Genomic DNA, 27,567 nt, shown 5'->3' with positions numbered 1-27,567 from the left:
CATTTGATAAGTCCAAATAGGGATTTCTCAAGGGCAAAGAACAAAGCTTACCTGACATATGTTAGACAACAAACAAGCTCAAGTCTGGAAATTCTTTTTGATTCTGAACTAGTACTTAGGCTTGAGTCTGGTTCAAGTTTGGCAGATAGGTTAAAATGTCAAATTGGACACTAGACACAATACAATTTGTTCCAGTTAAGGGACACAGACATTGGCACCAATTAATTATGTCTTTTCCACTCCTTTTTGAAATGGATGCTTCCATTTGCATGACCACAGAATATGGAGTGATAACGTATTTCATTTTCAACAACTACTCTTTCTGAAAAACACAAAGAAAAAGCAATGATGATATTAAAAGTTGACTCACCACTGTCCTCTGTTTATTAGGCAGGAAGACTCTAACGATAGGTTTCTGTGGTGACTTGGGATTGCTCCGTGACACATCTGTGGGGTTTTGAAAAACTGAAAGAGATGAAGGTAGCACTGAAAGGCTAGAAGAGGAGGAAGATGTAACGGTGTCCGTTGATGCAGAGCTAGAAACAGAAAAATCAGTTCCATTCCCCAGGGATTCCAATAACTGTTGTTCTCTCTGTTGGAGGGCATCTAGCTTGCTGGTGTATTCTTCATAGGCCTATAAAATAAAGTAAACATACACTGAATCTGGACTTTTTCCTGACAGTAACAAAAGGAAATATGAAATTTAAATCTTTGATTGTAATCTCTTTATAATCTAGCTAATAGGGTTTTAAGTACAAGTTACAAAATAAGTGCTGAAAGTACTATAAATTAATACTTCTACTTTTAAAGTGATCATTTTTTGTGTATGTGATAAGACAGTACATTGCACTGAGAGATCAACAAACATATAAATGTCTAGAATAACCCACGAATGTTAATTATAAAATGTATTTACAATGTTCTGGTCATACTGCAATTTAAAAACAAAAATCTTTTTTAATGTTTACTTATTTTAGAGACAGAGTGCAAGCAAGGGAGGGGCAGAGAGAGAGGGAGACACAGAATCTGAAGCAGAATCTGAGCTGTCAGCTCAGAGCCCGATGCAAGGCTTGAACCCACGAACCGTGAAATCATGACCTGAGCTGAAGTCGGATACTTAACCTACTGAGCCACCCAGGCGCCCCTGGTCATACTGCAATTTAACTTCCAAACTGCATATCCAACATAAGATAAAATACTATACTAAATCAAGGATAAGTACCCTCTCTATTAAAAAAAATTTTTTTGAGGAAATTGTAGGCATATAAAGTTTCATACCTTTCTGCCCTCCAAAGAACAGAAAGAGAAGTTGAAAAGGAGATGCGGGGTTAAAAGAGATTTGTCAAAAAATAAGACTCAGGTACAGGGTCAGATCTCACCATTACCACCAAAATCTTCTCAACAGGGCTTAGAAGTTACATAACTGCCACCTTCTTTCTGAAACAGGTATTAGTTAAAATACTTTATTCTCTTCACTATGGATCTCTGACGATCCCATCAAATACTGCTTAAAGAATAAAATTTTATTTGAAAAGGTGGTTTATGCCCTGCAGTCAAGAAATTCTGGTGCCATTATCCACTAGGGTGGAAACTTCTAGAAGTTTCATTTGATTAAAGCTATAAAGTCAAATGACCACATAAGATATCATATTCTAAAAATAACAAGAATTTTGAAAACAGAGTGATATTGAAAGTAAAGGGATGGAATAAATTGGAATATATATGTCCATGGTTCTTTAGGGCAATGGAAATCACCCTCCCCCACACTATGGTCCACCATTTCTCTCTACCATCATACACAGATGTAATACCACAAACATTTATAAAAGGCTACAAGGGAGAATCAAAGATTTTAAAACTTCTCATCACTCAAGGAGTTTATTATTGGGCTGCAGAGAAGCAGGTGGATGTATTTTAGTATGCTTAAGTGTTATACATGAGAAATAAAGGACATTCTTGATATAAGGTGAGAATGAGGTAGGATTATGTTAGCATTTAGATAGACGGAGTTAAGTGGGGGAGAAGAGAGAGCTGTGTACAGGAGAAATTCTGCAACAAATAGAGAGGTAGGAAACTTTAAGGCATAGAGGGAAAACTACAGACTAGTACAGCTGCATGCAATTCAGTATCTGGGACACAACAAGGGATCAATAGGTGTTTGCGGAATTAAATGAAGAATAGCAATACAGGGAAATACGTAATGCAACTGGAAAAGTGGGTAAGGCACCAGCTTGTAGAGGGTGTCTATACCATGCTATGAAGCCTGAACTTCATTCTATAAGTAAAGGAGAATGATCAAAGATAGAGGAGAATGAAGAAGAAATTTCATTTCAGTAAAGACCACTGACTGCACTTGCTATGCTGGTTCTTAAAATATAATTTTGAAGATGAAAAAAAGGAAAAATAGTAAAATGAGCCATTGGGGTAAAGGGCATAAACTGCATCTAAAAGCCCTCTCCTGGGGTGCCTGGGCAGCTCCGTCGGTTAAGTGTCCAACTTTGGCTCGGGTCATGATCTCATGGTTCGTGGGCTCGAGCCCCGCGTCAGGCTTTGTGCTGACAGCTCAGAGCCTGGAGTCTGCTTCGGATTCTGTGTCTCCCTCTCTCTTTGTCCCTTCCCCGTTCTCGCTCTGTCTGTGTCTCTCTCTCTCTCTCTCTCTCTCTCTCTTTCAAAAGTAAATAAGTATTTAAAAAAAATTTTTAAAAAGCCCTCTCCTTTATAACCTACTAGCTACCCTACCCTGATTCTGGAAATGTTTCATAACATTTTGAGGCATTATAATCAAATCACTTCAAAATTATCTGAACCGTGTTTCGTGTTAGCTTTCAGTTCCAAGAGCTAATTACTTACGGGCATCTCTTTTAATATGATCCATTTATCCAGCCTTTAATCCGTCAATTAGTATATACTGACCATACATATGTCTGGCACTGTTTGGGACTCGAACTAAAAAAATAAAGACTGATGCAATTCCTACCCTAGGAAGATCACATACATGCAGTCTGGGAGATAAAAATTCCCCCTTGCATATATCAAATCTTGTTTACTATCATCTGGACAAGTACACAAAGTAAGCCTTAGGGAAATGGAATGCACTTAAACAATAAATTTTCAGAATGCTATTTCTTTATCAAAATGTTAGTCTTAATTTTTGAAAATATACTGTTCCCTCCATTGTGGATTACAAGCTATTATTTCACTGCACTTATCAATAGCTCTTTCCTTTTATTAAGTACAAAGCAGTTATTCCACCTCTCTCCGTCCTCACAGCTGCAATCAAGGCTCTTGCCTGCCTTTTGTCCCTGGATTGACTCATTTCATCCCACTATCCTTGATGCATTCAGTGTGGATTACTCTTTTAACATTCCTGCCGTAAAGTTCTCTAAACTTATTCCTAAAGGTATTGATTTTCATTCTACCTTCAAGATCCAGGAGTTCCAAATGATGACAAGACCTCAATGTGGAGCTTCCCCTGTCCCTGAACACACCTTCTCAAGTTTCCATCTTACTACATTAATCTGTTTATGATATCAACATTAATCCCTTGAAGTTTCTTAGATTTGGGCCTTGACTGTCTTATTGCCCCTACTTTGCGGCTCACCATTTCAACAATACCACTAGTAACATCTCTGATTCTCTAATTCTTATTCTTTTACCAACTTGTTTGTCAAATACAAATTTGGAGTAAATTCTAACCACTCAATTATTCCATTCTTTCTCTCAGGTTACCATACACTGCTGGAGAAGATAGTAAGGTAGGTCAATTAGTTAAGGTCAGTTAATTAAGTCAAGAAGATAGAAGGAGGTCAATTAGTCCCATTATCAATTTGTGGAAATTAGTCCTTTAGGGTACTACCCGAAAATTTTTAACATCATATTACATTTTTCACAATACTTACTCCAACCTTTTCTATGCTTCTCTGCCTCCTTACCTTCATCACCCAATCTGTAATTTGCTCAGAAAACAGCATTACATTACCTTCAAATTTACTCTGGAGGTCAAAGCCATCAAATAAAAGCTTCCTCTTCTTTCTTTGTCTAAGCAACTCTCCATGCCTTTCCCTATCTCTCTTTTCTTTTAATTTATTTTAGAGAGAGAGTGAGAGAGCACACACGAGTGGGGGAAAGGGGCAGATGGAGAGAGAAAATCTTAACCAGACTCCATGCTCAGTATGGAGCCCAATGTGGGGCTTGATCCCACGAACCCAGTATCATGACCTGCACCAAAATCAACAGTGGGATGCTCAACCGACTGAGCCACCCAGGGGCCCGCCCCATCTCTCTTCTGTTCTCAATTTAGTAATGGCACTGAATGTTTAGGGCCTCTACAGAGGCCTTGGTACACTGTTATCCCCAATTTCCCTTATATCTTCCAATTTTTCCTCTGTTTCCTTACTCAGCAAATATGGACAAGTCCTCCCACAAAAATGCACACCTCAGCCACCACCAGTATCACCAACAAAATTCTTGTGGTTCGTTCTTCCAGATACTACAGATACCAGATACTTCTTCAGGATGAAGCGTTCCCAAAACCTTATTCTTTCGCATCAAAATCCTACTTATTTTTCAAAGTCCAATTCAAAGCTCTGCTTGCTAAAACCCCAAAGAAGTATTCTTTCTCTTCACCTCCTTTAGACTATTATCATGTTCTTCTTTATAGGACTATGTTTTTCTCATTATGAAAAAATTTTGTGAGGATTAAATGAGATAATACAAGTAAAAGAAGTGATTACAGAGGCTACCACATAGCAAAAACCCATAAATATTCTTACTAGCAGGAATAAGTAGTACTAGCAATTCTTGTTATGTTTATTACTGTCATCCTTGTATTACTTAGCTGAGTTCTTAACATGACTCTACTAAACTGTAAACTAGTTGAAGGCACAGATCATGTCGGATGTTTTTGAATAATACAAAAACACTTAATATTATTAAGATGAAAATTTTCCCGAAACTGACCTACAAATTCACTACAATCCTTATCAAAATCCCAATGGCTTTTTTATAGAAATGGGCAAGCTGATGTTAAAATTCATATGGAAGTGTAATGTACTCAGAAAACCAAAATAATCTTGAACAAAGTTGGAGGCTTCACATTTCTTCATTTCAAAAATTACTATAAAGGTACAGTAATCAAGACATTGGAATAAGGATACATGTATAGAACACCACAGAAGACTTGATAATCCAGAAATAAAGCCTTACGTTTACAGCCAACTGATTTTTGACAATGGTGCTGGTACCACTGAATATCTACAGGCAGAAGAATGAAGTTGGAGTACTACCTAAGATTACAATAAAAAAGTAACTCAAAACGGATCATACACCTAAAACTAAGAGCTTAAACTACACAGTTCTTAGCAGAGGGGCGCCTGGGTAGCTCAGTTAGCCACTTAACCACTTAACCAGCGTCTGACTTTGGCTCAGGTCATGATATTGCGGTTGGTGGGTTCAAGTCCCGTGTTGGGCTCTGTGCTGACGGCTCACAGCCTTGAGTCTGCTTCAGATTCTGTGTCTCCCTCTCTCTCTCTGTCCCTACTCCGCTCATGCTCTGTCTCTCTCTGTCAAAAATAAACATTAAACAAATTTTTTAAATTCAAAGTTCTTAGAAGAAAACATAGGAGTAAATCATCATGAACCTAGATTAGGCAGTAATTTCTTAGGTATGACACGCTAAATCACACCAACCAAAGAAAAAAACAGATAAACTGCACTTCTCAAAATTAAAACTTTTATACTTCAAAAGACACTACTGGGGCTCCTGGGTGGCTCAGTCGGTTGAGTGGCCGACTTCGGCTCAGGTCATGATCTCACAGCCTGTGAGTTCGAGCCCCGTGTCGGGCTCTGTGCTGACAGCTCAGAGCCTGGAGCCTGTTTCGGATTCTGTGTCTCCCTCTCTCTGACCCTGACCCGTTCATGCTCTGTCTCTCTCTGTCTCAAAAATAAATAAACATTAAAAAAAAAATTCAAAAGACGCTACCAAAAGAATGAAAAATAAATCCCACAGAATAGGAGAAAATACTTAAAAAATATATATGTATCTCATAAGGATCTACTATCTAGAATATGCAAAGAATTCTCACAACTGAACAATAACCCAGTTTAAAATGTGGGCAAAAGATTTGAATTGGTATTTTTTCCCAAGAAGATAAACAGTTAATAAGCACATGAAAAAGATGCTTTACCATTTTTAGGTCAAAACTACAAGCATGACTGTTTAAAAAACAAACAAGAGAGTAAGTGTTGGTAACGATGTGGAGAAATGAAAACCCTCATGCATTTCTGGTGGGAATTTAAAATGGAGCAGCTAACATTGGAAAACAGTCTGGTAGTTCCTCAAAAAGTTAAAACATAAAGTTACCATACATAGGACACAGCAATTCCATCCCAAGGCATAGAACCGAGACAAGTGAAAACATATGTTACACAGAAACTTATATATGAATGTTCATAATAGCTTTATTCATGATTGTCAAAAAGTGGAAACCCAAATGTCAACTGATAAATTGGCAAACAAAATATGATATATCTACATGAGGGAATAAAAAGGAATGAACGCTACATGCTACAACATGGATGAATTTTGAAAACATTACGCCAAGTGAAAGCAGCCTGTCACAAAATGCCGTATCATGTATGATTCCATTCACACAGAGTGCCCCAAAAGGCAAATGTATAGAAATACAAAGCAGATCAGTGGTTGCCAAGGGCTTATGGGAATCACTGTTAATGGGTAAAGGATTTCTCTTTAGGGTGATGAAAATGTTTTGGAATTAAGATAGTGGTGATGACTGCACAACTTTGTGCATATACTAAAAAAAACCCACTGAATAGCACACTTTAAAAAAGTGAATCTTACAGTATGTGAATCATTTCTCAAGTAAAAGTGGGTGGGATGTCTGGCTGGCTGGGTCAGCGGGGTGTGCAACTCCATCTCAGGGTTGTGGGTTCAAGCCCCACAATGGGTGGAGAGATTACTTAAAAATAAAATTTTGGGGGAAAATGGGAGGAAAATTATCTAAGGATCTACTTTAAACAAATGGGAAAAAGCAGTGAAATAAACATTTTTTTATCATTAGTCCATTAAACTTATTGTTAAACTTCATTTCACAAGATACAATGAAATCTTACAGATTGCCCAAAGATGGTATCTAATGGACTGCTCCGTATTCCACAAGAAGGACCTTGCTGCTAGTATTCTTTTCACTTGTTTTAATAAAATATCTCTGCATCATCCTGGGTTCTACACAGATTAAAGACCAAAAAGGCTGTCAGTATCATAATAATGATACAGCAGTTAAGAGCAGATGCTGAATTCAGAATATGTGGATTCAAACTTTGGCTACATTATTTACTAATTTTGTACCATTAGCCATGTTATTATTATACTCCCCTGTGCCTTAGTTTTTTCATCTATAAAATGAAAATGAGAATAGGAAGTGTAACTCAAAGGATAGGTTGAGGATTAAATGACCGACTATCTGCTTGGAACAGTGCCTGGTATATGGCAAATAATAAATGTCAGGAGCTACTGCCGTTACCATGCCTCTGTCTGCAGGGCACTCTGGCATACATGTCAATTCTATGGTAGCTAGGACTCCGTGTGTAACACCAGTGTGTATCACCAGCACAGTGATTCCAGAAACACTATTCCTTCTCTTCTGGAATCTAATATGTCAGGTCCAAAAAGAAGAACCTACTGCTAGAGAAGCATCTAGCATTTTATCTTACACACAGAAGGCATTCAAATAACTTGTTGGATGTATGGAGGGAGAAAAATTGGGTAAAAAAAAGATTTCCTGGGAAATGACTCTTCAAGGCAAACTTATCTTTTCCTCCTTTGGATGAAGATTTATGGGGTGCCTGGGTGGCTCAGGCAGTTAAGCATCTGACTTCAGCTCAGGTCATGATCTCACGGTTCATGGGTTCGAGCCCCACATCGGGCTCTGTGCTGACAGCTCAGAGCCTGGAGTCTGCTTTGGATTCTGTCCCTCCCTCTCTCTCTGCCCCTCCCCCTTGTGCTCTATCTCTGTCTCTCAAAAATAAATAAATGTTAAAATAATAATAATAAATAAAAAGGGAACCAAAGACTAAAAAGCCAAATCTGAAATTCCTTAAGAGTACTACAGGTCATTTCACGGAAGTTATCATCAAGAGAATCAATATAATTTTAATTATTATTCAGGTCAGTAGGAAAAAATCTAGAACAACTTAAAAGCTAGTTTTTAAATAAATTAGTACAAGGACATAAGGTTTTGATGGTGACAGAACTGATTTCACCCTGTTCTGCTACAAGGAAGAGATGCAGGGATAGGTAAAGTTTTATCTTCCTGTGGAAATCTCAAAAATATCAAACATAGAAAACATTATTTCCTACCTTGAAATGTTTGGAACGAAATAACTATAGCATAACTTCTAGTCACCAATGCTCAAGCTTATCTTAAAGCCAAACTGTGAACACTGGAAAAACTTCACTTTTTAGCCTCTTACTTCAAGAAATATAAACATAGTCCCGGTGTAGGGATACATGTGACCCCGTTCTGGTCAATGAGATATAAAGGACAAGACGTGTAGGGGATTTGAAGGGGAAAATTTCCTCCTTGAAAGCGCGTAGGACACAAGAGAGCGTCTGTGATCCCAGCTTCCTGCTTTGAGGTGTCCTATGATGGCATACAGATCTGTGGCACTCATGACAGAAAGGCCTAAAGGACTGTAGAGATCCACCCCAGCATCTGACAACTCTGAGCTGTGGAATCAATCTTAAAATAATTTACCTCCACGCTTCTTGTTACAGGAGGGGAAAATAAAACTCCTATTTGTTTGGGCAACTTGTGATTAGCTGTTTTTGTTTTTCTGTAGCTAAAAGCATTTGGTATTTTTATAGCTCTCCTAGATTTATTCTCTAATTCTTATCTTTCTTCTAATACTTTCCATCTTTATTTTTATTCTGCTTTCTAGAGATTTCCTTAACTTTATCTTACAACAATTGTTTATGTATATGCACACAGACACACATACACATATGTATTTACATTTTCTGCTTACTATTTTAATTATTTAAAAAAAAATTTTTTTTCAACGTTTATTTATTTTTGGGACAGAGAGAGACAGAGCATGAACGGGGGAGGGGCAGAGAGAGAGGGAGACACAGAATCGGAAACAGGCTCCAGGCTCTGAGCCATTAGCCCAGAGCCCGACGCGGGGCTCGAACTCACGGACCGCGAGATCGTGACCTGGCTGAAGTCGGACGCTCAACCGACTGCGCCACCCAGGCGCCCCTACTATTTTAATTATTTTAATACCAAGAGCTCTTTCTTGTTCTCTATTAAGACTTTTGTTTCTTTAGTACAGCCATGAAATAAGAACAGATTGTCTTCTCTTATCTCTGATGTTAATTATAGTTATTTTCAGGTTCTCATCTGTTCTGTGCACTATTTCTGAGTTGCTTTGACCATTTTTGCTATTGTTTTCCTGCTACAAGCTTTCTTCCAATATTTGGTTATTCTTAGCTGTCCATTCATATTTAAGACTTATGAGCTCTAAAGATGTCAATACTACACAAAGCAATCTATGGATTCAATGCAACCCCTACCAAAATCCCCATGTGTTTCAGAAACAGCAAAATCCACCCTCAAATTCATATGAAATCTCAAAAGATAGTGAAATGCCAAAGCAATCCTTAAAAGGAAAACAAAGTTGGACATCTCATGCTTCCTGACTTTAAAATCCTTACACGGCTACAGTAATCAAATCAGTACAGTGTAAACTGGCATAAAGTTGGACTATAAATACCAACGGAAAACAAAAGAGAGCCCGCAAATAAATTCTCACATACATGGTCAAATGATTTTTGACAAGGGCATGTGTCAAAGTTTCTATTCAATGGGAAAGGACAACCTTTTCAATAAATGGGGCTGGGAAAACTGGATATACACATGCAAAAGAATGAAGTTGAACCCTTAGCTTACATCATACAGAAAAATTAACTGAAAATGGATCAAGGACCTCAACGTTAGGGCTAAAACTGTAATTACAAATCTTAGAAGAAAACAGAAAAAAAAAGGTTCATGACACTGGGTCTGGTAATGATTTCTTGGATGTGACACCAAAGGCACAGGCAACATGAGGAAAACAGGTAAATGAGACATCATCAAAATAAAAAAAAACTTTCGCACAAAGGATATAATCAACAGAGAGAAAAGGGAACCCATGGAATGGAAGAAAATATCTGCAAATCATATATCTAATTAGGAATGATACTCAGAATATATAAAGAACTCCTACAACTCAACAAAAAACCAACCCAATTAAAAAATGTGTAGAAGACTTGAACAGACATTTCTCCACAGAAGACTGAATGTCCAATAAACGCATGAAAAGATGTTCAACATCATAAGTCATCAGGGAAATGCAAATCAAAACCATGAGATACCATGTCACACTCATTAGGATGGCTATCAGAAACAAACACAACACACAGTAAGTGTTGGCAAGGATATGGAGTAACTGGAACTCCTGTATATTACTAACAGAAATGTAAAAGGCAGCTAATGTGGAAAACAGTATGGCATTTCCTTAAAAAATTAAATACACTTTCTTAAACTATTCACAAAAATAAACTCAAAATGGATGAAAGACCTAAATGTAAGACAGGAAGTCATCAAGAGCCTAGAGGAGAAAGCAGGCAAAAACCTCTTTGACCTCGGCCACAGCAACTTCTTACTCAACACGGCTCTGGAGGCAAGCAAAATAAAAGCAAAAATGAACTATTGGGACCTCATCAAAATAAAAAGCTTCTGCACAGTGAAGGAAATGATTAGCAAAACTAAAAGGCAACCGACAAAAGGGGAGAAAATATTTGCAAACGACATATCAGATAAAGGGTAGGTATCCAAAATCTACAAAGAGCTTATCAAACCCAACACCCAAAAAAACAAATAATCCAGTGAAGAAATGGGCAAGACATGAATAGACACTTCTCCTAAGAAGACAACCAGATGGCTAACAGACACATGAAAAAATGCTCAACATCACTCATTATCAGGAATGAAAACCACGATGAGATACCACCTCACACCAGTCAGAATGGCTAAAATTAACAACTCAGCCAACAGATGTTGGCAAGGATGTGGAGAAAGAGGATCTCTTTTGCACTGCTGGTGGAAATGTAAACTGGTGCAGCCACTCTGGAAAACAGTATGGAGGTTCCTCAAAAAATTAAAAATAGAACTACCCTACGACCTAGCAATTGCACGAGTAGGTATTTATCCAAGGGATACAGGTGTGCTGTTTCGAGGGGCACATGCCCCCCAATGTTTCTAGCAGCGCTATGGACAATAGCCAAAGTATGGAAAGAGCCCAAAAGCCCACCAACAGATGAATGGGTAAACAAGATGTGGTGTGTGTGTGTGTGTATATATGTATGTACATATATGTATACATACATACATATATATAAATATACACATACATATACACACACATATACATATATGTATGTATATATATGTATGTATATGGGTGTGTGTATATGTGTGTATATGTGTACATATATATGTGTACATACACACACACACAATGGAGTATTACTTGGGGATCAAAAAGAATGAAATCTTGCCATCTGCAACTACATGGATGGAACTAGAAGGGATTATGCTAGTGGATCCTGAGAAACTTAACAGAAACCCATTGGGGAGGGGAAGGGGGAAAAAAAAAAAAAAGAGGTTAGAGTGGGAGAGAGCCAAAGCATAAGAGACTCTTAAAAACTGAGAACAAACTGAGGGTTGATGGGGGGTGGGAGGGAGAGGAGGGTGGGTGATGGGTATTGAGGAGGGCACCTTTTGGGATGAGCACTGGGTGTTGTATGGAAACCAATTTGACAATAAATTTCTATATTGAAAAAAAAGAAAAAATATTTAGAAAAAATAAAAAAACTTTTATAAATAAATAAATTAATTAATTAAAAAAAAAGAAGGGATTATGCTAGGCAACATCAGTTAGTCAGAGAAAGACAAATACCACATGACTTCACTCATATGAGGACTTTAAGATACAAAACAGATGAACATAAGGGAAGGAAAGCAAAAATAATATAAAAACAGGGAGGGGGACAAAACATAAGAGACTCTTAAACATAAAAGAACAAACAGAGGGTTGTTGGAGGGGTTGTGGGAGGGGGGATGGGCTAAATGGGTAAGGGGCATTAAGGAATCTACTCTTGAAATCATTGTTGCACTATGTGCTAACTTGGATGTAAATTAAAGAGAAATTAGTTAATTAAAAAAATTAAATACAGAATTACCACATAATTCAGTAATTCCACCTCTGCTATACAGTCAAAAGGAGTAAAATCAGCATTATTCGTGGTAATGAAAAGACAGAAATGACCAACCATCAATGGTATCCACTGATAGATGAATGGATAAACAAAATGTGGAAACATTATTCAGCCTTAATTAGCAAGGAAATTTTGACCCATGCTACAACACGGATGGACCTTGAAGACATTATGCTAAATGATATGAGCTGTCACAAAAGGCCAAATATTGTACAATTCCATTTGTTTGAGGTTCCTAGAGTAGTCAAATACGTAGGGACAGAAAGCAGAATGATGGGTCTCAGTGGCTAACCAACAAACTTGGTTTTTCACTGAAGGGCCTTCAAATATCAGTACCCAAAGGTCTTCCCACTGGCCCTCATCAACTTTCCCCAGGGAAGAATACTGTCATCTCCAGGTAGGCTCCTCTTCATAGTTTATCCAATGTTTATGTAGGTTTATTGTTTATTGCCTGTAATTCCCTCCTCTGATAAAACTATAAGCTGCTTAAAGGCACAGTTGTGTGGTGTTTGTTTTTTTTTTTGTGCTATATCCCCAGAGCCTAAAAAAGCATAAATGCATAAATATAAACAGGCACTTAATAAATATCTGCTGAATGAATCAAAAATTTATGCGTAATCAATATGTGTGAAGAATGATGCTATTTCCTAATTATAAACTTAAACCTTAAATTACAACATGTGTGACAGTATTCTCATTTTACCAATGAGGTCAGGTATAATGAGATTAGGTAACCTATTTGCAGAAGCTAAGTCACAGCTAAGATTCAAACATAGGGCCTATGTGACTTCAAAGTTCATCTTAATCACTATATTGTATTGCCTTCTACAGAGAAATTCTGTAGTGTGTCCCTGAGAATACGAATCTACCTCCATGGGGTGCCTGGGTGGATTATCTGGTTAAGCGTCAGACTTCAGCTCAGGTCATGATCTCGTGGTTGGTGAATTTGAGCCCCACGTCGGGCTCTGTGCGGACAGCTCAGAACCCGGAGCCTGTTTCACACTCTGTGTCTCCCTCTCTCTCTCTCTGCCTCTCCTCTGCTCACACTGTCTCTCTTTCTCTCTCTCAAAAATAAATAAACATTAAAAAAATTTTTTTTAAAAAGAATCAACATGCTAATGATATAATCTATGAGGTATGGTCTGCTTTATATTGTCCTAGTTAGATGTAATATGAACAGTGAAGAGCGTGAAGAATGTGAGTGTGTGGAGGGGGCACTGAATCCCTGCTATAGTCAAAAACGGTTATTGATGCAAATGTATTACGACTAAGGGTGGGGGAGAGTCTCACAAGACACAGAAATGGTTGGCAAAAACTGTTGGTTAAACTAATTCTAATTAAAAAAGAATCACTATTTTCACCAGGACTCTTTGCCTCCTATGACTCCTGCACTTGTCCTCCTCAGACAGAAAAGTAAAACAGCATGGGATATTGGAAAGTATACTAACTAGTATTCAGAGGTATGAACTGTGGTCCTACTACTGGTATCTGGCAGTGTGCTCTGAGGGAAGCCATATGAAGAAGCCAACAGTTTATCAGTGGTTATTTCCAAACTTCCAAATTTATTTTAGAAATGCAAACTTACTTTCTCATGAAAATACTTGAAAGATTTAACACGTCCTTTAAGTGCAACCAGATTACTAAACTAGAAATTTAGTTTAGGAGTCTACCAATCCATGCCTAAAAATGTAAGGCGTTTGAAGGCAAATGATCATTTGTAATTTATGGTTATATTTCTATATGATTAGTGATTACAGCTGGACCAGCTTTTACAGCGACAGGCAGTGTAGTGCAGCGGGAAGCAGTGTGAACCCTGAAGCCTGACTGCTTGGATTCCATTCCCTAACAGCTTGCTCGTCATGGAACCCAAGTGACTTCCATCAGGAAACCAATATCAAGAAAGGTTATCTGTGATTACAACAGAAACTACTACCCCACAGGATTAAGAACAATGACTATAAATTTATGATGCTCAAGTCTTGATACAAAAGCCTCAAACACTAAAGCTAAGCAATTCTGAGCTATTTAAATATTATAAATTTTACCTATTAAGAAAGCAAACACCAATTTGGGGAGATTTGCTGGAAAAAAGATATTTCACAAGGAAAAAACATACTTCACAAAATTTGACCCCACTTTCTAACACAGTAACTAGTTTCCTAACCTCCACAACTGAATGCTTTCTCTTTCTCTCTTTTTTAAATAAGTTTTCTAACAGAGTAATATTTTGAAGTTTATACATGACTTCTCCTTTTCCAAACTACAAAATACTCTATGTTATTGTAACAAATGAAGTAAGATTAAGAAGTATAATATAATAAAGACGAAGGTAATCCACCTTCCCATATCTATTTCTCATCCCCTAGGGTAAACATTATTACTAGTACAAATGCTTTTTGTAAGTTCATGTTTTTATTTTCCAAATCACTACAGGTGCACCTGGTGGCTCAGTCAGTTGAGCATCCAATTCTCGGTGTCAGCTAGGGTCATGATCCCAGGGTCGTGGGATCGAGACCTGCACGGGGCTCTGTGCTAAATGTGAAGCCCGCTTAAGATTGTCTCTCTCTCCTTTCTCCCCCTCTGTCCCTTTCCCCCACTTGTGTTCTCTCGCTGTCTCTAAAATAACAAAAATAAAAAATAAAAAATCACTACAGATATGATACTCAAAAGCTTACCTCTAGATATATTGATGGTGGATTATGCTCCCCACCAAATTTGTCCAATAGGGCCTCTATATGTTCCTGTGTCAACTTAATCATTTGTTTGATATTCCACACCTGAAAAATAATTTAAAAGAATGTAAATAAGAATCATTTAGAATATGAATTAGAGATATTTTAAAATTTGAAATTTACAGCTGAGACCTGTGAGACCATTTAGCATAGCAATTTTTCCCATCTTTTATTAAACACCTAAAAACTCTTTTCTACACTAGTAGTACAAATATACTCAACTGTAAAAGATTCAAATAATACATGAGTATTCAGAATAAATGACAGGGGCGCCTGAGTGGCTCAGTAGGTTAAGCGTCCGACTTCTGCTCAGATCATGATCTCACGGTTTGTGAGTTCGAACCCCGTGTTGGGCTCTGGGCTGACCGCTCAGAGCCTGGACCCTGCTTCAGATTCTGTGTCTCCCTGTCTCTCTGCTCTTCCCCTGCTCACACTATGTCTCTCAAAAATTGTCTCAAAACTAAATAAACATTAAAAAAAAATTAAAATAAAAAAGAATGACGAAAGTCTCTTTTCACACTTCCCCACATTCCTGGACCCTTTGCCCAAAACTCAACTGCCGTTTACAATTTGTTATACATCCTTTCCACATCTCCTTTTTAATAAAGTAAATATAATAATACATATACAAAGTATACAAATACATATAAATATTATATTTAAAAAACGTTTTTAATAATTGTTTTTTTCCCTGAACAACATTCCTCAAAGTTGTTTCCATATCAATACATACGTATTTTACTGTTTCTAAATGGTGGTCTTAAGGATAGAAACATTTATTTCGTAATATTGTTATGACACTGCTTATCGTCAATGGTCTTCAAACTTCAAGAGCAACCTAACAGTGGATGGTCACGGATAATTTTAGGACAATTTTCAGCTCCTTGATGTTTTCGTGTACTCCTAATTGAACTGCTTGAGAACTAGTCTCCTTTCCTCCTCTCCCTTTAAAATCACCACATTGTAATTCTCCGTTCTATACAAGAAAGGCAAAATTCTTCTCCATCTCAGATCCTACTAATGTGCACTGTTCTGAGATGTATAAATTTTAAAGTACGGAGTCAACACGAGGGAAAAACCCCTTGAGAGAAAAGGGGTAGGGGTTAAAACCAAGACCTTATTTTATCAGTGAAATAAATTCTTGGCAGGGTTCCAAGCCTCATTCATTTATCCAGCTGGCCAGCCTAGAATTCACAAGTTGGGTGGTTATAGTACAGGCATATATTATGTGTTTATTTTTTAAAAGTCATTTTTTCCTTGATGAAGAATGAGTCCAATTTATCTGAGTGGTTAGAGAATGTGCTTGCAAATTACACTGTATACTAGATACTCCATAAACTGCATGATCTAAACCTGGAATTCTAAGGTGTGACCAAAAATGAACAGCATCAATATAATACACACTAGAGATTAAGACCTTTTAAACTACCGAAAGTTATAATTTAAAAATGTGAGGTAATTAAAAAATGTACAAGAGGGTATAGATAGATGAACAAGGAGGGGGCTTCAGGACCCTTGGTTTATTTAATAATTCTCTTCCTAGAGGATATTCAGATTATTCCATTTTTCTCAACTTCAAACAATGCTTCAATGAATAGTTCTGAACTGCCTTTCTGGGCACAGGTTTCAGTTTCCCTTTTAGATATCAATGCATAGAATTCCTGAATTGAATGTTATGTGCATTTAAAAATTTAATAAATGTGTCAAATGGTTTTCCAATAGAAAAAAAGTCCCAAGTCATATTCCTACTAGGAGGGTATGAGTCCATACTTTTCCCTATAATCCCACCAACACTGGGTCTTATCAAACTTTGAAACGTTTGCCAATTTGAAGGGGGAAAGGTGATCTTGTTGTTTCAATCTGTATTTCCCAGAAAACCATTTTTCATGTTTATTGGACATTTACATTTCTTTTTGGAAAATTCCCTATCCATATTCTTTCTTTCATTCTATTTTTTTCTTGTTGATTTATAGATACCCTATGTTCTAGATATTTTATATATTAACCCTATTCTCCTCCAAATGTTGCGGTTTTTTTCATGTTTTTCACATTATGCCTCATTTGTCATACAAAGTCCTGCTACTCAAAAGTGGTCCATAGACTAGCAGCAGCATAATCTTCCAGAAGCATGTTATACATGCAAAATCTCAGAATTTGAGAAGCAATGACAGAAGTTTCCTTTTCTTTCTATTGTCAGATATCGTATTATTTTCCTTTACGACTCCTTGGCTAATTTTTCATATCCCCCAAAAAGCATTGGATGTCTTTTTTCTCTAGCTATACTTATTCTCCAGGTGATCTTATCCAATCTTGTGGCTTTCTATGCCAAATATGGACTGATGAAGCCCAAATTTTAAAATCCAGCTCTGTCCTCTCAACTCCAGACTTTTTGTCCAACTGCCTACTGAACATCTCCACTAAAATAACTAATAGACATTGCAAACTTGACATGTTCAAAGATTTAACTTCTGGTCTAGCCCACAATCCCCCCCAAAACTTCTTTTTCCTATAGTCTCTTCATCTCAGAAAATGATAACCTCCCTCTATGTTGACTTCATTGACCACTCAGGCAGAAGTGCTTTATAGTCAGAATTTGATATCCTAAAATTGATTATGTTTTTCATGTCTATTAGCTGCTCTGAGATCAGAAACATGTTTTATTTATCTTTCGTTTCCCCATCACTTATCTTGGTGTCTTAGTCATAACAGGTATTCAATCAGTGCTGAAACTAAGATTCAGGCTGTCTTTAGAATAGGGGAAGAGAGGAAAAATTAGGCCTAGTTCGGGGATTCTTTCCACTTCAGTAAATAAATGAAGATGTTATTATCCAAAGCCTTTTTTGTTGTTGTTGTTTTGTTTTGTTTTTTTTAAAGCTCCATAGATAAAGCGCATGCACAGTTAGGGTAAAGAACCACCCCCCAAGGAACGAGAGAGAGAAAGGAAAAAATTAGAATAGAAAAGGAAAATGAACATGAGGGAAATTACAGAACTGAGCTGATTAAAACTGATTAGAATAAAATTTTTGTACTGGGGAGCAGAAAATGACAGGTTTGGTTAGGTAGGGCAGGGCCAGACCATGAATGTTCTGGAATAAGATTTCTTAATTCCTGAAACAAAAGTAATTTTATATCCAAAGAATGAAGAAAAATCACTATGAGCCGTCACTGAAATTAGGGAAGATGAGTCTGGTAGAAAAAATTTGCTCACATTTCCCAGAAGAGTAAGAGAAAGAACTTTGATGATAATTATTAAATATAAATATATTAAAAAATAGAATAAGATATTGTAAAACTAAGAGAAGATATATAGTTTTGGCCTTAAAATGCCTTCTTGGAAAAAATGAAGAAAATCTGTTTCAACAGTCCTGAAAGGGAAATGAAAGAATTACAAACAGAAGCAAAAAAATTCAAGAAAGGTACTAGATTTCCTGTCCTGTTTTGATCTCTTCAGTGGACCACAGCAATTAAAATCAGGCAATCTTAGTAAACAATCGATCATTTCTAGTGACTTTACAGATGGCAAAATTCCCTCCCCCACAAAAATGAATTTTTTTAACGCCCACCTCAGAAGACACCTATGTTAAAATATAAATTAATAAAATATAAATTCAGACCAACTGCTATGGAAGAACTGCAGGGCAGTAATGGCACAGAAAACTACAGCCACTGCCTCCCTTCTTCCCAATAAAAAGGCATCAGGTCCGGATTATTATAGGATTGGCTTCTATCAAACCTTTAAAGAAAATACAATAAGTTATTAATATGTGAAAGCAAATAAAAAAGGAAAATCTTCCAAGTTCATTTCATAAAATTAGCAAAATCCAGATATCCAAACTTGACAAAGAGAATACAAAATGAAAAAAACAAAACAAAAAAACACACAGACACACATAAATAATCCAAGCTGTGAGGATACAAAACCTCTTAAATTCCATTTTCCCTCTCCCTTTCAGTTCCCTCTCCCTCTCTCACTCTTGTTCTTTCCCTCAAATTTATGTTAGTCATTCATCAGGAATCCAGTAAAATAATACTTAACAGGTCAAAGGAGAAAACTACACGCTAGTCTAACAGATGCCCAAACAACAAATAACTATTACCAAAGGTAAAACAAATTTATTTAAACAAATTTATTTAAAATAAATAATTCAAAAAGAGAGACATGGTCCTAAAATTTCAGAAGAATTGCTAAAAGAATCATGGCAGTGGAAGCATGAAGGCTAGACAATCAGTCAGTGGAAAAGATTCTGAAAAACTCCTCTAAAATAAAAAACAAATACAATCAGCTTGAGAAAGAAATCAAAGTTTATAAATTGCCAACCAAAATATCAAAGTTTCTATTGAGATAATTCTAGAATATCTCCAAGCTTAAAGACAATACATATAAAAGGGGAGCATGAGAAAATGATAAATCACAGTCATTAAAATAAAACCTCAGCTGAAGTAAACAGATTAGAGCTAAAGAAAGAATTAAAGAACTAGAAGAGGATTCAGAGAAAATTGGCCAAAAGGCAGAGAAAAATGAATGGAAAACAGGGAAGGCAAAGAATGGAATTAGTAAATTCAGAAGGTAAACAGACAATGGGAGACATATTTGAACAGAAGATGGGTGTAATTTTCTAAAACAATTGAAAATAAAAAATTCTCAAGAGTAGCACAATGAGTCCTGTGTCCTGTCCATGACAGATAAAACTAAATCCACAACTATATAGGTCGAAGTACAAGTTCATAAAAGTTCTTAAAGTCAACCAGAGAGAAAAGAAAAATAAATTACACTGACAGCATATTTCTTAACAACAGTATAAGAAGCCAGAGGATAATGAAATGACTTCAAGAAACAAAAGAAAATAGCTAACAACCTAAAAGGAAACAGAACCCAGAATAATGTAAAAGACAGAGCAGCATGGCAGGCTGATTAACAGCCCCCAAAATATCTACACTGTAAACCCCAGAACCTATGTTACCTTATATGACAAAAAGAATTTTGCAGATGTAATTAAGTATTTTGAATTAAGGAGATTATCTTGGATGGGCCCAAAATGTTATTCCAAGCATCCTTATAAAATGGGGAGATTTTATTACAGAGGATTAGGTAAGTGACGACCTACCAGAGAGATCTGAAGATGCTACACTGCTGGCCTGGCTAGCTGAAAGAAGGGACCATGAATCAAGGAATCCAAGGAATGCAGTTCTGCAAGCTGGGAAAGGCAAGTAAATGTGCTCTAGAGGGAGAACAGTCTTTCTGACACCTCAATTGCCCTAGTGTGAACCCCATTTTGGACCTCAGACCTTCAGAATTATTAAGGGAATACATTTGCGGTAAAACACCAGGTTTGTGGTAATTTGATACAGCAGCCACAAGAAACTAATACAAATGGGGAACCTGGAAACTAATAAACACAAGGGTAAATCTAAATAAGCAGACTATACAAAATAACAACAAAAACAGTGACAACAGTTGCTGGGGGCAAATGGGCAGCAGTAAAGCATTCTAAGACCCACTTATTATTCAAGAGGGATCCTGGAACATCTTCATGTGCCAGACAGATGTCAAAACAACACAGGAGCCAGCTTGAAGGGACTCCTACTAGCCAAACTTGGGAGATTTTCAGCAAAAAGAGTAAAAACTATAATTAATTACAACAGGTGGCATACATAAAAGATAAATAAATAAAAACTCACTAGTCCATAAAAGTAAGAAGTTTGTTGGGAGACACTTGCCACCACTGTAGGTGACTGTTACATCTTTAGAAAATTAAACATTAGTGGAAAAGAATTATGTATTTTATATTCTACCTTCTTGGAAAAAATTCTAGTTATTCCTATTTGATGTGGGAAGCTCTTTCTAAAAGAATGCCAGCTAATATAAAATCACTGATTCAAGAAAGGATCACAGGAGGCTGAAGCTGTTAGGTGAAAAGTTGATGAAGAACAGAATACTCCTATAGTGTCCAAGCATTTCCACACAGATTAAAGACAGAGGGAAAAACACACATCTTTATAAGGATATGTAGCTTAGAATCATTAATAGAGGGACAACCGGACAAGTACCTCTTAATGTGATACAACATAAATGACACATTATCTATCACCCATGAAGTTTACCTGCAAAACATTAATACAGAATCTAATCAAACATTTTTTTAATTTTTTAAAGTTTATTCATTTGTGTGGGGGGGGTGGGGTGGTGGTGGTGGAGAAAGAGACACCAGAGCACAAGTGGAGGAGGGAGGGCACAGAGAGAGAGCAAGACACAGAATCTGCAGCCGGCTCTAGACTCTGAGCTGTCAGCCCAGAGCCCAATGTGGGGTTTGAACCCATGAACCATGAAATCATGACCTGAGTCAAAAGTTGGGCACTTAACCGACTGAGCCACCCGGGCACCCTCTAAACAAACTTTTACACTTAGCTTCAAGTTGAGAAGAAATATACAAGGTAAAAAAAAAATAATGAAATAATCAGACATATACAGAATATGGGACATTCTATAAGACATTTACCTTTCTCTTTAAAAGTCAAACCCGTGACAATCCAAAATGTGGGACATTCCAGGACAAGTATCCTAGTCTTTTTAATAAATCATGTCATGGGAAACAAAATGGTGGGTGGTCTGTTCAAGACTCTAAGACAAGAACTATTAAAAGACAACAACTAATTCAACACATGCACACAAAGAAGATCTTAGTTTAGGGATGGAGAACAGCTATAAAAGACATTCTTAGGATAACTGTGGAAATTTAAACATGTACTACACATATGATTATGGAATTGTTAATCTCCCTAGATATAATTTTAGACAAGTGAAATAATTTTTCAGGACCTATAAATCTAGCAAAATGTTAACAATTGTTGAAGCTATGTGGTGTAAGTGATACCAATGCAAATGTTTGTTGTACTGTTACTTCAACTTCTATGTAGGATTGAGTTTTTCTCCAAACTTTTTATCTCTTTTTCCTTTAATTCTCCCCAACAATGCTTTTTCTCTTAAAGTCTATTTTATGATACAAACCGACCTACACCAGCATTTGCCTGATATGTCTTTTCTCATCTTTGTGTTGCCTATAAATGAACTATGCAAAGTTTTTTCTTCTTTTGCTAGCATGTTTTGTTTTAAACATATTTATCTGTTTTAATCAGAGAATTTAGTTCATTTACATTTTTGTACCTGATTTATTTCTAGTCTTATTGTGTGCTTTCTACTTACACTGCTTTTTTCTTGATTTTCTGACTTCTACGGAACTGATCAAGTTTTGTTATTGTTCCTTTTTTCCTCTATGTACCAGTCACATTCTAGGCCACAAAACATGTTTCATAAACACAGAAAACTGTTGTGATACAAACCCTATTTCTTTATCATGATGCAATTAATTTAAAAATCAGTAACAAAATTCGAGTGTATTTTGAAAAATTCAACATTTACTTATTTTAAAAATCTTGGAATATTGGGGCGCCTGGGTGGTGCAGTCGGTTAAGCGTCCGACTTCAGCCAGATCACGATCTCGCGGTCCGTGAGTTCGAGCCCCGCGTCGGGCTCTGGGCTGATGGCTCAGAGCCTGGAGCCTGTTTCCGATTCTGTGTCTCCCTCTCTCTCTGCCCCTCCCGCGTTCATGCTCTGTCTCTCTCTGTCCCAAAAATAAATAAAAAAACGTTGAAAAAAAAATTAAAAAAAAAAAAAATCTTGGAATATTAGAAATAGTGATCTTTTAACTTAATAAGAGTATATCTACAGAAACCTGCAGCAAAATATCACAGTGAAAGGTCAGGCATAAGACAAGGGTGCCTGTTACCACTGATATTATATACAGGAGGTTATAGCATGGAAGGGTTATAGCATGGAGGGGTGCCTGGGTGGTTCAGTTGGTTGAGCATCTGACTGCAGCTCAGGTCGTGATCCTACAGTTTGTGAGTTTGAGGCCTGCATCTGGCTTGCAGCAGTCAGCCTGTAAGCAAGGTGCCCGCTTCAGATCCTCTATCCTCCTCTCTTGTGCCCACCCCCCATATTCCCACTCTCTCAAAAAATAAGTACAACATTAAAACAAAAATTTTTTAAGAGTATGAGAATATAAAAACAGACATAAATAAATAATGCAAGATGGGTGGATAGAATAGTAATCCAGTGCATCAGCCAGAGCCAATTTTAAAAAGATGCCCTTCATAATAGCAACAAAAACTATAAAGAATCTAGAAAAAGATCTTTAAGATTTTAAATTTATTTATTTATTTATTTATTTATTTTTTTTTTTTTTTGAACGTTTATTTATTTTTGGGACAGAGAGAGACAGAGCATGAACGGGGGAGGGGCAGAGAGAGAGGGAGACACAGAATCGGAAACAGGCTCCAGGCTCCGAGCCATCAGCCCAGAGCCCGACGCGGGGCTCGAACTCGCGGACCGCGAGATCGTGACCTGGCTGAAGTCGGACGCTTAACCGACTGTGCCACCCAGGCGCCCCTTAAATTTATTTTTAAGTAATCTCTACACTCAACATGGAGCTCGAACTCACAACCCTGAGATCAAGAGTCGCATGCTCTACTTACTGAGCCAGCCAGGCGCCCCTAGGAATAAATCTAATAAAAGATTTGCAAGATCTTTGTGAAGGGAACAACAAAATAATATGCAAAGGCATAAAGGAAGACTGAGAAGAGAAACTCAAATGACTCTGGAGGTTTATTTCCTCCTCTCTTTTAGTAGTCTATCAACAAGCTGACTTAGGAGGTCTGAGGTCTGAGTTTGCTCAATGCAAGAAAAGGCTGATGACAGCCACAGAGCTCTCCGTTCTAATAAGGCCATTCCATCAACCTCAAAGTTCCAATTATTACTTAGAGGCCCCTTCTCTGGTATATTAGTTCTAGTTAGGTCTACCCTAAGTATATATCTGTGTGAAGATAACAGAACTCAGGGGATTCTGTGTGCTCTGGTACTTACTGTTTTCCACTAAATCTTACTTCACATTTATGCCATGTGATGCATGTGTGTATGTGCATCACATACACCCCTTCACTTGACAAAGACTAACATAAATGCTCTTTTATGTGAAGATTCAATATTGTAATAATCTCAAATTTTCCCCAAATTAATTCAGTGTAGTACAATAAACAAAATCCTGAGATTTTTTTTTTCCCCATGGATTTGGCAAACTGATTCTAAAATTCTTACAAAAGTACTATAAAATGATACAGTCTTTTAGCTATTTTAAATAATGAGAGTAAGACTGTTATTACTAGAGAGCAAGATTTATAAAGCAATAGGACAGAACAGCAATAAACAAAGAGAATGGATATAGTTTGTGTTGGCATTATAATTTAGTGGGGGACATCATGGACCATATAATAAATAATGCTAGGGTGCCTGGGTGGCTCAGTCAGTTAAGCAGCTGACTTCAGCTCAGGTCAGATCTCACAATTCGTGGGTTCGAGCCTTGGATCGGGCTCTCTGCTGTCAGTTCGTAGCCTGCTTTGGATTCTGTGTCTCCTGCTCTCTGTGCCCCTCCCCTGATTGCTCACGCGTGCGCTCTCTCTCTCTCTCTCTCTCTCTCTCTCAAAAATAAACATTAAAAAAATAAATAAATAATGCTGGGGTAACTGGCTATCCTTTTGGAAAATGTCAAATAATCCAAAAGATACATGGGCAAAGGATTTATGAACAAGTAGTAGATTTAAAGAGAATTCAGACTATCCAACAGATACATGATAACATGAATGACCTCATTAGCAATCAAAGAAATGCAAATTAAAATGAGAAATCATTTCACACCCATGAGACTGGCAAAACCTTTAGGTCTAACTATGTACGGCAATAGGTGCTTTTCTATTCTACATGTGGGTATGATACAGATGCATAAGAGTAAACTGAAAATATCTAGCAAAGCTGATGGTGGGCATTATACTATCATGCAGCTATTACAACATTAACATATGTACAAGAAGTATTCATTGCAGCAATGTTTTAATAGCAAAATACAAGAACTAACTAAAATACTCCCTAAGAGAAAAGGGGCAAAAAAAAAAAAAAAAAAAAAAAACCACATTTGTAAAATGGACTACTATATATAAGTCAAAATGAAGAACTAGAGCTACATTTATCATTGAGGATACGTCTCCAACACACAATATTGAATGAAACAACCAAGTTCTAAGATATATACAGCTTTAAAACATTCCATTGATATTGTTTATAGATATACACCCATGTCAAAAGTTTAGAAGCATGAATGGTATGATGAACACTAAATTCAGGATAATGGGTACCTCTGAAGATGAACAGAGCAGGGAACAGATACAAAGGATACACTCTGATTATCTTTGATGAGCTAGAAGGTGCTTTATCTGTGTAATGTTTTGTTTAAAATATCTGAGGCAAATATGATAAAAGACATGATTCAACAACATAGGGTTATAGGTGCATGGATGATCAATGATATTATTCTCTGTACTTTTTTATATGCTTGGGAAAGGAAGGAAGGAGAGAATGAAGAAGGAAACGAAGGTTGTGAGTTGGTTAACTCCCTCCATACTAAAAGCTGCCCTTACATTTATAATTAGAGTGGCCCTAAACCTGCCTACTCCAATCCCTGTGCCCTAGAAAAAAACAACCAACGAATACACAAAGTTCAAGAGAACCCACAATCAGACTTCCCATTTAGAACAAAGGTCTATATTTGTATAACTGCAAAGCTCTCTATCATAATCAACTTGGTCCTTTATTCATGAATATGAATCAAATACAAGGGTAAATGAAAACTTTTGTGGACATGTGAAGTCTCAAAAACTCACCTCAATAGGACTCATAGGTCTGAAAACTTTCCTATCATTTGACTTAGCAATTCCACTTCTAAGAATTTTATAAATCTCCCACAAAACTGGAAAAACACAGTAGAACCCTCGTCCTAGCACTTAAAAAGATAAGTCACCAGGTTAAAAAAAAAAAAAAAATCAACTAATTTTTTTAAATGGCACTATCTTTATATACAACAAAACAAACACAAAACAAGAATGTTAATACACTGGTCTAGAAAGCAAGCAAACAAGCAAGCAAGCAAGCATACCCCACCAAACGCTGTGTTTGCAAGTAAAGAGTTAAAAGATAACTAAGTGTGGGTTTAGTAAGGTAAACAAGGAGAACATGAAAACAAGAGGTCAGGAACATTAAGCCAAAAGCCACGGTAAGTAGTTTGGATTTTACTCTTAGTGCAGTGAGAATCCAAACTTTCAAAACCAGGTGTGTGCATGTGTGTGACATAATCTGATTGATATTTTATTATTACTGACAATTACCATCCCATTTTCTAGATGAGAATATCTGTGGCACAGAGGTTGTATTTCGCTCAAAGCCACAGAACTGGCAAACAACAGAGTCAGGATTTAACTCTAGATAATGGAAATCCAGAGCATAAATATTATAACGCCTCTAAATATCACTCCAGTGAAGAATGGATTATAGGGGGGCAAGAGTGGATGCAAAGAAGACCAGTTGAGACTACGGTTGTAGGCTAAGCAAGAGATGACTGCCTGGACTAAGGTGGAGGCAGTGGAGATGGAGAAAAATTGGTGCATCTGGGATATATTTTAGAGGTGGAGAAAATAAGACTTACTAATGGATTAGACATGGGGAAGGGGTGAGAAAGAAAAATAAGAGTCCAGAGCCAAAATGTCGGTGTAAGCAACAGTATGGATGGTCATGTCATTTACTGAAGTGGGGAATCAAGAGGGAGAGAAAGCAAGCATTGTGTCCCCAACAGGTGAGGTCAATTACATGATCAAGGAGGGAAGCTGGTTATGAACTCAGGAGGAGAGAGAAGGCAGGATACATTTAGGTGTCACAGCATACTAATGAGCAGACCTCCAAGGGAGTGTAGGCAAAGACTCAACCTTAAGGCCCACCAACATTTAGAGGACTAGTAAAACAAAACAAGACAAAACAAAAACCAGAGTCCACAAAAATGGTTGAGAAGAAACAGACACTAGGGTAAGAGAAAAACTATTCAGAGAGGAAAATTCATTGGTTAAAAAGTGGGAAAAGAATAGCAGACAGAAGACACTAAGAAGGATGTGTCTTCTATATATCTGGTTATGATATTTGCATATATTTGTATATACAGCAGGGCTGGGAGATAACAGCATGTTTGGAGGCTAAAAGGAAAATCCAAAAGAGAGGGAGAAATTGAGGATGTGGAAGAGAGACACGAACTGCAGGAAAGAAGCCCTAGAGACAGTAAAAAGAAGATGGAACCTGAGTCACAAGAAGAGAATGAGACCGTCAGGGAAGGTCTCTGATAATGAGTGAAAGGAAGGTAGAGAACACCAAGACCAACGCAGACAGGTTTGTAGATTCGGTGGCGAGATCAGAGCTGCATCTAACTTCTCAATAAAGACTTTGAGGTGAAGTCCAGAGATGAAAGCGGGAGCTGTGAGAAGTTCGCAGTGAATGGACAGACAGTCTTCACCGGAAGACAGAAGGAGCAGCACTGCCAGCAGCCACTGCTGAAGACAGAGATGGAAGAGAGA

General features: G+C 37.2%; 1 protein-coding gene across 6 annotated transcripts in view; it reads right to left on the bottom strand.

Moving 5' to 3' along the window:
• BRAF (B-Raf proto-oncogene, serine/threonine kinase) overlaps positions 1-27,567 on the bottom strand; it is a 173,824-nt gene that overhangs the window by 74,003 nt on the left and 72,254 nt on the right. For all 6 annotated transcript variants that reach the window (XM_040471783.1, XM_040471779.1, XM_040471781.1 and 3 more), the window contains exons 2-3: positions 15,013-15,114; positions 371-634 (exon numbers count right to left, since the gene is read on the bottom strand). In XM_040471783.1, the coding sequence (XP_040327717.1) occupies positions 371-634; positions 15,013-15,114 (366 nt within the window). The remainder of the gene's footprint in view (positions 1-370; positions 635-15,012; positions 15,115-27,567) is intronic.

This window comes from Herpailurus yagouaroundi, unplaced genomic scaffold (genome assembly GCF_014898765.1).
Source record: "Herpailurus yagouaroundi ecotype Mexico unplaced genomic scaffold, PumYag 100, whole genome shotgun sequence".
Taxonomy (NCBI): Eukaryota; Metazoa; Chordata; class Mammalia; order Carnivora; family Felidae; genus Herpailurus; species Herpailurus yagouaroundi.
This window is presented reverse-complemented; position numbering and strand designations above follow the sequence as displayed.